At 35.8% G+C, this 13,797-nt stretch overlaps 2 protein-coding genes across 3 annotated transcripts; both read right to left on the reverse strand.

Annotated features, from left to right (window-relative positions):
* Positions 1–7,821: 7,821 nt before the first annotated feature.
* Positions 7,822–9,867, reverse strand: LOC135141543 (fatty acyl-CoA reductase wat-like). Its single transcript, XM_064072743.1, has 6 exons — positions 9,407–9,867; positions 9,096–9,344; positions 8,903–9,048; positions 8,744–8,853; positions 8,004–8,697; positions 7,822–7,955 (listed from the first exon to the last, which is right to left on the reverse strand). The coding sequence occupies exons 1-6, from the start codon at positions 9,596–9,598 to the stop codon at positions 7,877–7,879; spliced, it is 1,470 nt and encodes a 489-aa protein (XP_063928813.1). The 5' UTR covers positions 9,599–9,867; the 3' UTR covers positions 7,822–7,876.
* An 82-nt stretch (positions 9,868–9,949) lies between these two features.
* Positions 9,950–11,755, reverse strand: LOC135141542 (fatty acyl-CoA reductase wat-like). 2 transcript variants are annotated; one of them, XM_064072742.1, is made up of 6 exons: positions 11,564–11,755; positions 11,266–11,514; positions 11,068–11,213; positions 10,913–11,019; positions 10,169–10,859; positions 9,950–10,110 (listed from the first exon to the last, which is right to left on the reverse strand). In XM_064072742.1, exons 1-6 carry the CDS (start codon positions 11,753–11,755, stop codon positions 10,020–10,022), a joined length of 1,476 nt encoding a protein of 491 aa, XP_063928812.1. In that variant the 3' UTR covers positions 9,950–10,019. The 2 variants fall into 2 exon arrangements, with proteins under 2 accessions (XP_063928812.1, XP_063928811.1); XM_064072741.1 differs by having other exon boundaries at positions 10,910–11,019.
* Between the last annotated feature and the right edge of the window lie 2,042 nt (positions 11,756–13,797).

Raw genomic sequence — 13,797 nt, forward strand, 5'->3', positions numbered from 1 at the left:
ACGTTTGATATGTTTTTTAACAGATTTTATGTTGCCTTCCCAAAGGCCGCCCATGTGTGGTGATTTTGGAGGAATAAAATGCCATTTTATTCCTTTATTTGCAAGATTCTGAATGACATTTCTGAAAGATTGCGATTTCAAAAATTCTGTTAGTTCATTCAATTTATTTCGAGCACCTACAAAGTTCGTAGCATTGTCCGAATACATATGATATACGTGACCACGCCTGGCCACTAGTCGATTAAAGGCTGCTAAAAATGATTCGGTTGTCAGATCGTTTACAAGTTCCAAATGGATCGCTTTGGTTGAAAAACATACGAATAGGCAAATGTACGCCTTGACATGACGCTTGCTACGACCACGACATTCCTTAATTAGCAGAGGTCCGGCGTAATCTACGCCACTGACTAAAAAGGGACGTGTAGGTTCAAGTCTTGATTTAGGCAAGTCACCCATTGGTGGGAATAAAGGTTTTGGGTTTGTTCGAAAACAATTAAAACATTTGTGTAACACACCTCTGACAACGGTTCTAGCAGCTGGTATCCAAAATGTTTGCCTTATAGAAGCTAATGTACCTTGAAGTCCTGCGTGCAATTGTTTTTCATGTTCGTACTGAACCAAAATTTTTGTAATGTGATGACCTTTAGGTAATAAAATCGGATGTTTTATGTCATAAGATAGTGACGATTTTTTAAGTCGCCCTCCCACGCGAATTAATTGGTTTGTTTCATCGAAAAATATGTTTAGACTTAGCAATCGTGATTTTTTGTCGATCGCTTGGTTTTGTTGAAGACAATTATATTCGTTTTGAAAAGTTGTCTTTTGTAACTGACGTGCGATAGTGAATTTTGAATTTTGAAGTTCTTCTGTTAATAAATGATTAGCCAGGTTTTTAGAATTTGGATTTTTGCAATTATTGATGAATCTTAGTACCCATGAGAGCACTCTTTCTGTTTTTTTATAGGATGAAAATTTGGTTAAAATTGGCAGCTCTACTGTTGGTGTTTCGGATGATAATAGCGAAATTGTACGTCGTTCTGGGGTTTCTACGGTTTCTAAATTGACATTTTGTATTGGCCATTCGGAATAGTTTTGATTTAACCAGTGTGGTCCGTGCCACCATAATGAGTTATTTTTTAAGTTCTCCGGTGTACAACCTCGACTAATTATATCGGCGGGGTTGTCTTCACTTTTGACGTGATACCAACCGTCTTTAGGGCTAAGTGTTTGTATTTCGGAGATGCGATTCCCTACAAATGTTTGGTAGGATGCTGGAGTTCCCTTAATCCACGCTAAGACAATAGTGGAGTCTGACCAGAAATATTTTCGATTTATTTCCATATGTAAAGCTTGCGAAACAACGTTCATTAGGCGAGTTAATAACAACGCTGCTGAGAGTTCAAGTCGTGGTAACGTGATTGTTTTAAGTGGTGCGTTTCTGCTTTTGGCTGCTATTAAATGAGTTTGACTGTTTTCGGATTTTGATGATGCGTTAAATACTACGCGCAATTTGGTCGAGGTGGATTCTTTGAACACCGCGTGATGTGGCAAATATGTGACCTTTTGATTTTCGATTTCACTAAGAGGAACTTCTTCCATATGGTTTAATAGTTTATATTCGCGCATAAATTTTGAATAATCAGCTTTCAGGTCTGGTTTTTTTACAAGTTTTCGTTCAAGATTATAAAATTGCCTTAATGCATTTTTGCGATTTGAATCAAGAATTGGCGGATTATTAACAAATGGTAATTTAACTATAAAACGGTCATCAGCTGCCCTATTCGTTGTTAATTTATAATGATTTTCAGATTTAAGCTCTTCATCAGTGAGCCTCGTGCGGACGGTTCGGCATTGTTCTAATTCCCAAAATTTTTCTACCTGTTTTTCTAAGACGGATGTTAGGGTAATGCTTAAGCCGGATGACGTATTTAGATTACCTGAATGCGGAACGTTCAAGGATCCTCCGACAATAAAACCTAACTGAGTTGCCTGCAATTTAAGTTCGCCAGCGGGCGAATTTTCGTTTGGACACAAAAGTTCCCAAAACAGACCGGCACCAATGAGGATATCAATTGGTCCAGGATCGTAAAACATAGGATCTGCTAATAGTTTATCGTTTGGAATAACCAGATGTTTTGGATCTATTCGCGCTAACGGCAGATTTTCAGTGATTTGATCCAAAATTAAACAATTTATGTTTGCCGAAAACTTCTCATAACGCGATTTTATTTCTACGTTCGTCGAATATTTTATGTTAGATTTGGTTTTTCCGATACCGCCGATATCTATATGTATTGGATTTTGTTTTAAACCTAATTTTTTGCATAGCGATGTAGTGATGTAATTACTCATGCTTCCCGAATCTAAAAGAGCTCTGCATTGTATGTATTTGTTTTGTGCATTTTTAATTAGGATTAGAGCTGTTGATAGAATTACAGTGTGCTTTAAATTCAATAATGAATGATTTACAACCGAATTTACGTGCTGAGTTTCGCTGTTTTCGGGTCCATCGCGGTGCAAAAGTGTATGATGTTTTTCTCCGCATTCGCGACATCTTGATTTTGAAAAACAAGTCTGTGTTTTATGATTGCTTCGAAAACAGTTAGTACATAAATTCAATTTTTTAGTGAAATTAAATCTTTGTTGTGAGCTTAAATTTCGAAATTCTGGACAATGATATATACTATGAATTTTATCACAGTAAAGGCAATTGCTGTCTTTGTTTGTAGCTACATGAGCTACGGCCCTTGGTATTTTGTTAATACTTTGGTTTGCATTAGAAGTTTGAGGCGTGTTCGTTTTATTATTAATTAAACTGATTGATTCTAATGTTCTATACCGTTTTTCTAAGTATATGATTAACGATGAATAGGTCGGAACATCTTTGTCCAACGTAGCTTGCCAGTCTCTAATTGTGACATAGTCTAGTTTTTCGATTATGATTGGGACGATTAGCGCGTGCCACTCGTCTATTTTAATATCTAATTGTTTTAAGGCTGTGACATTTCTGATTATAGTATCTAAAAGTTCTCGAATTGCATAATGTGACGCTTTAGACAAAGTAGGTAGTTTTAATATGGATAAAATATGATCCTGTACGATTAGTCGCGTGTTTTTAAATCTGCTTTCGAGAATTTTCCACGCTTCTTGATAATTTTCGTCGGATCCCTCTAACTGTTCGATTGACCTTTTTGCTTCACCTTCTAAACACGATCTTAAATGCTGGAACCGTTGACAGTCGGTTAGTTTGTAAGAATTGTCTTCGATAATTGACTTGAACGTGTTAGTGAATGTTAACCATTCTTTATAACAACCCGAAAATGGTTTAATATTAATGGGTGCGATTGGAGGAAGATATGCAAAAGGTGCGTGATTACCTGAATTAGACGTTTGTGCATCGTCGCGACTTTCAGTTTTTGATTCGATTGTAGCTATTATCTCGCAATATTTATTTTCGATTTCTTCGCGATATTCTAAATGTTTTTCGACAAGCGCCTTGTCGGATCTATCTAATAACAAGTCGATTTCATCCTGTATACTGTTGTATTCTTGAAATGCTTGATTGGCTAATGTTACGCGCGTTTTTAATAAATGAATATTAGAGTTTGCATTGAATGAATTAACAAAAGTTTGAATTCGTGTAAATTTTGACTTGATCGTGGTTCTTTTAACGATTAATTGATCTAAAGTGGGCGCCATTTCCTAACTGATTTATGATTAAAAAAGTGTGTTTTTTTGGTTATAATAAGGATTGGAAAGGAAACGAACCACTCACCTGATACTTGTTGCTGTTGATATGTTGATGTGCCCGTTGTATGTTCACGTGTTGCGTATCACTTAGTTATGATGTCGCGACATTGCTGATCGAATCACTAAATTCGTGTATTTACACATCCGGCTCGAAGGACCATATGTTAGTGCTTTTCATTCGCCGTGATTCCGCTTTGTTGGGTGGCGAGAATAAAAAACAACACTTGTGGTTTTTGTTGATTTATTTACACGGAACTTACTTCGGCAACGGACACAAGACAACAGATCAAGTATATACAAAATACGGGCCTTTTATACCCAAAAAGGGAGCCGAGCTACCTGTTCTTACAATGGATTTAACTGTACATTTTTCCTATACAGGTAGCGCACCTGCAACTACTGTACCCTTTCTAGTCGGCTACCTAAACTTCCTGGAAATATACTTTCCAGTCGTTTTGACGTAAAAATAACGCGTTTTTGCGAATTTCTAATTTATTGCTAATAAATATTGGTAAAAAAGTGCTGTATTAGTGCTGTGAATACAAAGAACATTTTTCCAAAAATGTCCGAATTTTGGCGTTCATCATTTTTAAAGCACAACGTTTGAATTTATAAAGTCCAGCCTTCATAATTTACAAAATGCGGTGTCCTTCACCCACCCTTGTAAACCCTAATCCTCTCTTTTGATGGCAAGACGCGCTCCAGACCGAGTATTGTTTAGTTCTTTCCGGGCAATAGCAACGAGCGAGCACAGTCATCGCTCTTTGGTGGCAAACGTGGAGTAATGTGTATATTGTAATTCTTGTAATTGAAGCATATTGTACTGTATATTGTATGTATTACTAACTTAACTTTGCAACAGTGGGTCTTGCTAATTTAGCTCCAGTGCTGTAAATGCTTTGTAGGTTGGATTTCAATGGCGTACTTGCTTGGGTATTAAGTTTGCAACAGTGCATCCTTTGGTTCCAAATTTGAATTCTCCATGTCGTCACACGCTCTTGGGGGGGGGGTCGGTTGGCTCTTAGACGCTGGATCGCATCATTCTATGAGAAATGAGGTCAGTCGGCCTTGGATTTATGCGGCTGCGTTCTTCCCTTGGACGTGGGAGTTCTGCGATCCTATAGTTTTCGTCCGAGCTTCATCGGTGAGCTTGTATGGGTATTCATTTTGCAAACATGCAGGTATCACTTTTCTTAAAGTGGGTAGCAGCTTTTCTTCAGGTGGTGTATGTGCTTAGGTACTAACTATGCATATGTATTATATCTGTACCTGTAGTATTTCTGCATCTGTATCTGTATTGTATTCTGTATTGTAGCTGTATTGTATTTGTATTGTATTTTATTGTACTGTATAACGTTCTATCCCTCATTACCAAATCCTAACCGTCTCCTTTCCTGGCAAGACCTGCCCCAGACCTTCCCGTGATTCTCGCTGAGCATCAACGATCCAGGCCAAAAAAATCAAATATTTAGAGCCGGCAGAGTTGCCCAAAATTCGTGAAATTCGCTCGTTGGTGGCCAACATGGAGCAAAGGGGACTTTTGTAAATGAAGTATTTATACTGTTTAAATATGATAAGTATAAATATCTCATAATTAAACCGACAACCGTTTTCCTACAAACATGAAGTTATTAAAAACAATTCAGTTTTATAAAATTTTATTCTTCTTAAATATTTTTCGTCTCTAGTTTGCAAAAATCATGTTTGTTAAAGGGGTCTCTATCTGTTGATGTATGATCCGCTTTTTCAAACCAGTAGGATTGAGATCGATGAATATGGGACATCAACATCATGAATACAAGTTATAACAAAATAAAAAACAAAAAGTCACTATTGACGTCAACCACAAACAAAAGTACCCATTATTTCACAGTAATTATCAAATTTGGATTGTCTTACCGGATAAACCAATTAATACTAATTAGTCTGACTTTTTTTTAGTTTACCACAAATTCCGCCATATGCAAATTATTCATTTATAGGCTACTTTATTTAACTAAAACACCAAACCCAGCAGCAATTCGAATCCAACTTATTTATTCAAGAAACCGAGGATTTTCGCGCAAAATAATGCAGAATTGTATGACAAACGTTGTTAAGAAGGTTCCAAATCCTGTTTTTCTTGACGCATTCGTCAATTTAGAACGTCAATTGCTTGGCCAAGTACATGTTTGTGTTTATCTTGAATCGTTTAACTAGAACGTCATGCAAATAATGCGTAATCTGACTAAGAATGCATATGCAATACAGGTAGTGCACAAATCAATGCATACACAAATACTGCTAACATCGTACACACTTCACTCAGTCATTAATTTTTTTTGAGGCACCCCGTATAAGCAAATCTAAAAAATATTAATGCAGTGATAAATCACAAGTATTAACTCAGCATAATTTGCACATTTAAGATAGGATTTATTCAGCAAAATTTCGAGGTGACGTCATCAATATTTTTAGGGAGGATGAGCAAATACATTTTGCTCAAAAATTTACCATGCTTAACTGGAGTGACTCGTTCGTAATTTGACCAATAAAAAATTTATAATGAAGTCGTCAACATGGATAATACTAGTCTCAACACAAAAGAAAAGTAGTCGCAGCGTATTATCAATGAAATGTCCGGTGTTGGTAATACATATACCGGTAATATACCGTGGAAATGTTTTTGCGAAAATTTTAACGTTTAGCGAAAAAACTGAAAGAGGATTCGTACACTACAAGTACAGGAGTATATTTGTGTATAAAATTAAAATTATTTTAAATTACAATTCAATGAAATGACATCATCAAATTGTTGGTGGGGATGATTGTCCAAATTTTGGGTAGCGTTTAACCATCTGCATGACATTCTTAACACACATATTATAAAATTTGACAACAATCAGTCCAGCAGTTTCGGAGATTACTTGTCTAATAAAAAAGGATACAGACACCAGACAGAGAGACAGACAGACAGACAGACGGAAACGGGAATCTACTTTTTTTGTACTGTATGGGTCATGAAACGTCTAGAAAACATAAAAGTGGCATTTCGTTTGATGGACTCGATTACTATACTTGACACTAACACTGAATATTGGAGACACGAGCTCGTTTTGCGCATGACGTCACCCTTTGATTCACGAGTGCACCCAAACGGCCACTGGAGACACTTTGACACGAACAAATTAAATCAGAAACAAAAAACAACTACAACAAAACATTTGTAATTTCTGGTCGAACTGAAAGCTTCGTTCAGCTGTTTGGGGAGATCGCGGCTTATCCTCAGGAGTATTCGGGCGCGAATCCGTTCCTTGGCTCCGCTGCTTGCAAAAGTATTTGCTTATTCTTTTTTTAATTCTAAGTTTACGATTTATTTTCTTTGGTCCTGCGTCTTTAGCACGTTGCGTTTGATGGCCCTTTGGTAGTGAGAATTGCCGGCTTTGTTCTTTGCGTGCTCCAGGCGTCCATTTTTGTTTATCGATTTCATCTATCACCGTATTGTCTGATTATTTCGTTTATCGCTGCTGAATGGTCGACGAATTTGTATTAGTGTGTTGCTCCCTTGTACGGTTTATACCGGGCTGGCACGCACATGCTCTACCCATTCTGGTTTTTCATTAAAATCCGGCGCTGCATCCGCTGGACACTCGCCCGATTTCCCATCCCAGTTGGCTTACTCTTACGGTCATCTATTATTCATTCGTCTTCCTTTGCACATCGTTTTTGGTCCATGCAAATTTAGAGCCGTTTTTGTTCTGCTTAAACGTCTACGTCGTTCACTTGAATTAACTCTGATTTGTTTAAATAAGAGTGGGAATTAACACAATCAGCCATTAAACTAAAGAGCAGAGGCTTTTTTCCTTCGCAGTTTTGCACCGCAATTACCCGGAAATTGGAGATTTCGTAGTTTGCAGTCTTGCTCTCTATTGTTCTGTGAAACGCATTTTTGAATTTCAAACTGACGCGAAAATGGACCAGTCGGTTAAGACCACGTGATCACAACCAAACGTAACAAAGAAACAAGAAAGCGAGATAGAGCGCGCCTTATTCAAACCAACAGAGTGAGCTAGCTTAAACATATATGTATTTTATTTATTAGTTTGTTTATTTTAAAGACTTAAGTACCCACAGTCAACAAAAATATTTATAGCAGCTTAATGAATATGATGCCAATTCCAATAAGATAAAACAGACATTGCAAAACGTTGTTGACAAGTTGAAACCTGAAAATTGCAATAAGTGAAACTGAATTTGCAACCAAAATGGCATACCTTTTCACTCGAGCTTTTGCTTCGGGTAGCGTGCTCAAACTCTCCTTCAACAAGTATGTTTTTAATCCTTTGGTGTAGTTTCTCAAGTACTGTGGCCACTGTACTGTTTTCATATCAAAATTGAATTTGTTTTTATCAATCTCATTCATTCGGTCCCACATTTCGTGAATATTGTTATTGGAAAAGGACCACTCATGGTTGGCAAAATAAACACACAATTTTATGAAGTAGAGTATTTTTATCGTTCCTTGCACTACTTCAGGTTTTTGGAAACGAAGTAGCCGAAGAAAATCCAGGAAAATCGCTCGAGAGAAATGATGGAAGTAATTAAGAACAGTTGTAGATAGAGTGGATTTATCTTGTATTTGAAGATTTGGAACCCATATGGTTTTTTGTGACGGGTAATTACGAAATTGGAGACAAGTTAGTAAGAGAAATTCATGATTAGTGATTGGATTGTCTGGTGATGACACGTAATTATAGACGGGTAGAACTCTTTGGTTTTGATTACAACAGACATCCCAAGCTGCTGCTATTAGAGCAGATATGGTTAAATCTACTGGAACTATCTCGAGGTGTGTATGATTGGCAGTGTAAAATTGGATCCATCCTAATAAACCAAATTCTATAATAATGGTTGGGCCAGATCTAGAATCACTCCAGTTGTCAAGAGGATCCTTATGAGTGGGTATGACTAAAAGTCATAAAATAGCTACGAGTCGTGAGACATCCATGCTTACCCATTGCCGGTCGAAAAATTCCAATCGGAAAACTCCCAGAACCATCTCGTACCACATTTTCGGCCAAGGCTTTACTGAAAGTGTAACGATTGGGCCAAGTCCCTATCAACCTGAAAACGAGAGTGTAAATCTTTGTTATACTACTTGAAAACAGCTTACTTAGGGGATAGATTAATAACTTCCTCTACAGACGATTTCTTCAGTATTTGTTCCACTTGAGTGTATTTTAAAGGAGTATCGTACACCATTTCATCTATAGAAGACAAATTAGAGTTGCTATAAGCCGTAGATACATATATAAACACCTGAAACACTCAAATAATCACAGATCTTCACATACCCTGAAACTTACTTTCAAAAATTCCATTTCCTTACACAACGTTAACACATTCTGTGTTCCTTTACAATTGATCTCATACAGAGTAACCAAATTTGCAAAAAAACTCACACTGCTGGCCAAATGAAACACTATATTAACGTCGGATATCAACAAGTCCTTATCCTGAGTTGACAGACCTAAATCTACAAGCTCGCAACTCCCACAAACAGGTACTACCTTAGTTCGAAAATCAGGCTGTTCGTTTTTTAATTTTTCAAAAAGCTGCAAATTAAAAATGACTAGATATTTTAATTCAACGAATTATTTTGATGTTTTGTACTTACACTACTGCTAAATATGTTTTTCAAGCGCTCGTTGGCACCCTGCCCCTTTTTCGATCTGATTAAAACATAGATTTTGTTCAATTTTGTACTCCTTAGCAGTTTCTCGATCAGAACTTTTCCTAAAAAACCGGTCCCGCCTGTTATGAAAACGTTTTTGTTATTATAAAATTCACTTATTTGAGACTGAGCCATCGTAAAACTGAGAAATAACCAACAGTCTGGTTTGAAGTGAAACTGTCGCGTTCGCGATGATCTTGCCCTCTCTCGATACGAGTAATTGGTTTTAATTATAGCAGGAAGGTTAACAACTTCTGAGAACAGGATTTTGCAGACTGATTAAAAGAAAAACATGTTACAAAGACCAGTTTTGTCTTTTAAGTATGTTTATGTTTAAATTGTCTTAACAATTAAATTATAAACTTATGCGCATCAAAGACTGACCAAGAACCCACCGAAAAACTTGTACTTAATATTGCGTATTTTTCTATAACGTAATAATATTAATATTAATATTAATAATAATATGATAATTATCCACTCGTGTCAGTTACTATTCTTGTTTATCAAGGAAAATGTAGCAATGTTATTAGTTATAAGTATCTTACAATCACAACTAACAATAAAGATTCGACAGTAACATCAAAATGGTGCTTATTCCAAAAAAAATCACTAGAAAATGCACGACATACTGCAAAAATTCCAACCTACAAGGTTATAAAGAATTAAAAAAACTTTATAATATACATGAAATAAAGTCAGTACCTTTTCATTCTAGTTTTGGCTTCTGGTACTGCCTCCAAGGTCTCTTTCATCAAATACACCCTCAGTCCCTTAAAATAGTTCCTCAGATAATAAATCCACTGCACAGATCCCATATCAAAGTTAAACAAGTGTTTATCAACTTCGTTCATTTGCCCCCACATATCTTTGACATTTTTGTTTGAGAAGTTCCACTCTCGAACACTAAAGTAGTACAAGTCCTTTATAATTAATTGTGTTTTTAACATGACCATAAAAATTTTAGGCTTCTGAAAACAAAGCAACCGAAGAAAATCTAGTATCAGCCCTAGAATCATGTGGTAGCAGAAAATGAAAAAATAGACCATGGGAGATCCTTCTACTGTTCGAAAATTTGGAACCCAGACAGCCTTGTTCGAAGGGTAATTTCGAAGTTGAAGACAAACGACTGAAAATAATTCACAAATCGTGAGAGAATTGTCATTTGAGGTGACATAATTGTAAATGGGAAGCTTGTCTTTGTCCTGGTTGCAGTAAACATCCCAGGCGGTTGCTATTAGAGCAGCTATGGTTAAATCAGCGGGAACCAATTCAATTCTGGAGTGAGTAGCGGAGAAAATTTGGATGTATCCCAAAGAGGCACAACGGATGACAAAGTTTGGGCCACTGTTGGAATCGCTCCAGTTTTCGAGGGGTTCCTTGTAGGTGGATGTTACTGAAATCGTTTAATTTATAACTACGTAATTTCTCTCTGGAAGAGGTTACCACCCCCTGGACGAAAAATTCCTACACGAAAATTCCCGGACTTGTCTCGTACTAGATTTTCAGCTAAAGCTTTTGTAAAAGTGTAAGTGTTGGGCCACGACTCTAGTAACCTTGAAAAAGCGAACTATAAATTTTGTTGATACGTACTAGGTACTGACTTAGGAGTCAACTTTCGAGCTTCTTTCAATGTCAATCTGTTTAATAAATTTTCCACTTGTGTGTATTTACTGGGAGTGTCGTATATAATCTCGTCAACATAAGGACGATTACAATTGGAGTAAGCCGTTGACACATGTATAAACACCTGAAGATTTAAATAAACGTAAGAACTAATCAACTAGCACTAGGAAATTTACCTTCAAAACACTCATTTCTTTACAAAGTGATAACACATTTTCTGTACCTTTGCAGTTAATAGCGTAGGCCGTACTAATATGCTGGTTGAAGAAAATAGCAGCGGCAACATGAAACACTATGTTCACTTCAGACTTCAGTCTTTCGTTGTCTTTTTCTGAAATACCTAAATTTGTTGTGGTACAATCGCCATGGATGGGTACCACCCGATTCCTAAATTCAGGTTGTTCGCTCTTCAATTTTTCGAAAAGCTATATCAAAGTAGTACTTTAAATTTGCCATATGCACTTTGATACTTACTATGTTGTCAAAAATGTTGTGAAACCGTTTTTGGGCATCGCATTCTTTCTTTGGTCGAATTAAAACATAAATAGTGCGAACGTTAGTACTTCTTAGTAGTTTTTCGATTAAAACTTTTCCTACGAAACCACTACCCCCCGTAATAAAAACGTTTTGATCGTTATAAAATTTGTAAATTTCTGACGCAGACATATTTGCAGACTGCACCGGTTTTGGTAACCGAAGTTTATATATATAAACTTGTTTACCAGTTTTGTTTTTTTACAAAACAAAACTGGTCGACTTCTTCATAAGCAGTTTATCCTAGATAATATAATTATACAATTACAACATAACAGGCTCATTATTTTTTAACACAATACGTTGATATTTTAGTTTGTAAACCTGTTAGGATATTCAGGTTTTTTTGTTTAAGAAACTCAGTATTAAATAGTATATTATTAGCCAAGGTTGCAGAGCCAAGCATTCTAGACCGAGCGCAAATTAGAACCCGAGACGCGCAGCGTCGAGGGCTCTGAAGCGCGAGGTCTAGAAGTGGCTTTGCAACCGTGGTTAATATACTATTTTTTTCACTAGTAGAAACCATAAGACAATAAACTGAAAAAATTGGTCTAAAGAGTTTAGACAGTACTTCCCTCGCTATCGGAAACTTGACGACTGCATGCCTATTGTGTTTTTTTTCTCATTACATTTTTGTAGTGGGAATTTAAAAAAAAAATGCGATGACGTCATCAACATTTTTGCAAGGACACGTATATCAGTTGGGATAGATGTAGTGTAATACTAAGAATAAAATTATTATATTCTCAAATTTTCGGGAAAATGAATTGGGTCGTTTGAATATTGATTTGTAATAATCAATAAAATAACGAAACAATTTACTCACGTATACCTACGTATCAGAGGCAACTGAAAATCGTGTATGTATAAACATTCTTAATTTAAGATGACAGGTGTAACAGCATACGCGAGAGCCAAACAGAGAAACTGTAAACAAAACGACCGTCGGTTTTATTGCTTCGACTTCCGCTTATTATATAAAACATTGGGTTTTATTTTAATTCTTGACGGTGAAATTCACAATTGGTTGATGATAAACATGTCTATTTCACATTCGCGGAATCAAGTGAACGCATAAAACAAATGAAGGTCTGTAATGTTAAAGTCGATGTAAATAAGCGTGCTACCCTTATGTTTCAACCGAGTTTTTCCTTTAACAAATTTTGTGTCTACCAAATTGGGTTGGTTGGGGTGTAATACTAATAATAAGTGTTGCCTTTGATTTAATCAATAAAATAAATTGACTTCATTAATTTTTTTGAACCACCTCTTAAGAAAATCTAAAAAATATGAATGGAATGATAAATCACAAGTACAAACTCATCATATTTTTTGCATTTTAGATAGGATTTATTTAGCAAAATTTAAGGGTGACGTCATCAATTTTTTTAGGAGGGATGAACAAATACATTTTGAACAAAAGTTTACCATGCTTATAATAACTTTAAAATATTCCCAAGATTTCAAAGCATTCGGTTTTGTAATTCCTGATTAAATCGATAAAATAAATTCACGCCTTCATTAATTTTTTTGAGTCACCCTGCATATGCAAATCCAAAAATATGAATGGAATGATAAATCACAAGTACAGACTCATCATATTTTGTACATTGTAGATACGATTTATTCGGAAAACTTTTGAGCTGACCTCATCAGTTTTTTGTAGAAGATAACCAAATATATTTTGACTAAACATTTATTATGCCCTTTATAACCTTAAAACATCTGCAAGATGTCAGAGCATTCCGTTTTGTAGTTCCTGATTAAATCAATAAAATATATTTACGCATTCATTAATTTTTTTGAGTCACCCTGTATATGCAAATCCAAAAAATATGAATGGAGTGATAAATTACAAGTACAGACTCATCATATTTTAACAGTTTGGATAGGATTTATTCGGCAAACTTTCGAGCTGACGTCATCAATTTTTTGGAGGGGATAAGCAAATATATTTTGACTAAACATTTATTATGCTCTTTATAACCTTAAAACATCTGCAAGATTTCAAAGCATTCGGTTTTGTAGTTCTTGATTAACTCAATAAAATAAAATCACGCATTCATTAATTTTTTTGAGTTACCCTGTGTATGCAAATCGAAAAAAATTTGAATGGAATGATAAATCACAAGAAGAGACTCACCATATTTTGTACATTTTAGATAGGATTTATT

Source organism: Zophobas morio, unplaced genomic scaffold (assembly GCF_036711695.1).
Source record: "Zophobas morio isolate AGI-343-1 ecotype UQ-CSIRO unplaced genomic scaffold, CSIRO_AGI_Zmor_V1 ptg000044l, whole genome shotgun sequence".
NCBI classification, from domain to species: domain Eukaryota; kingdom Metazoa; phylum Arthropoda; class Insecta; order Coleoptera; family Tenebrionidae; genus Zophobas; species Zophobas morio.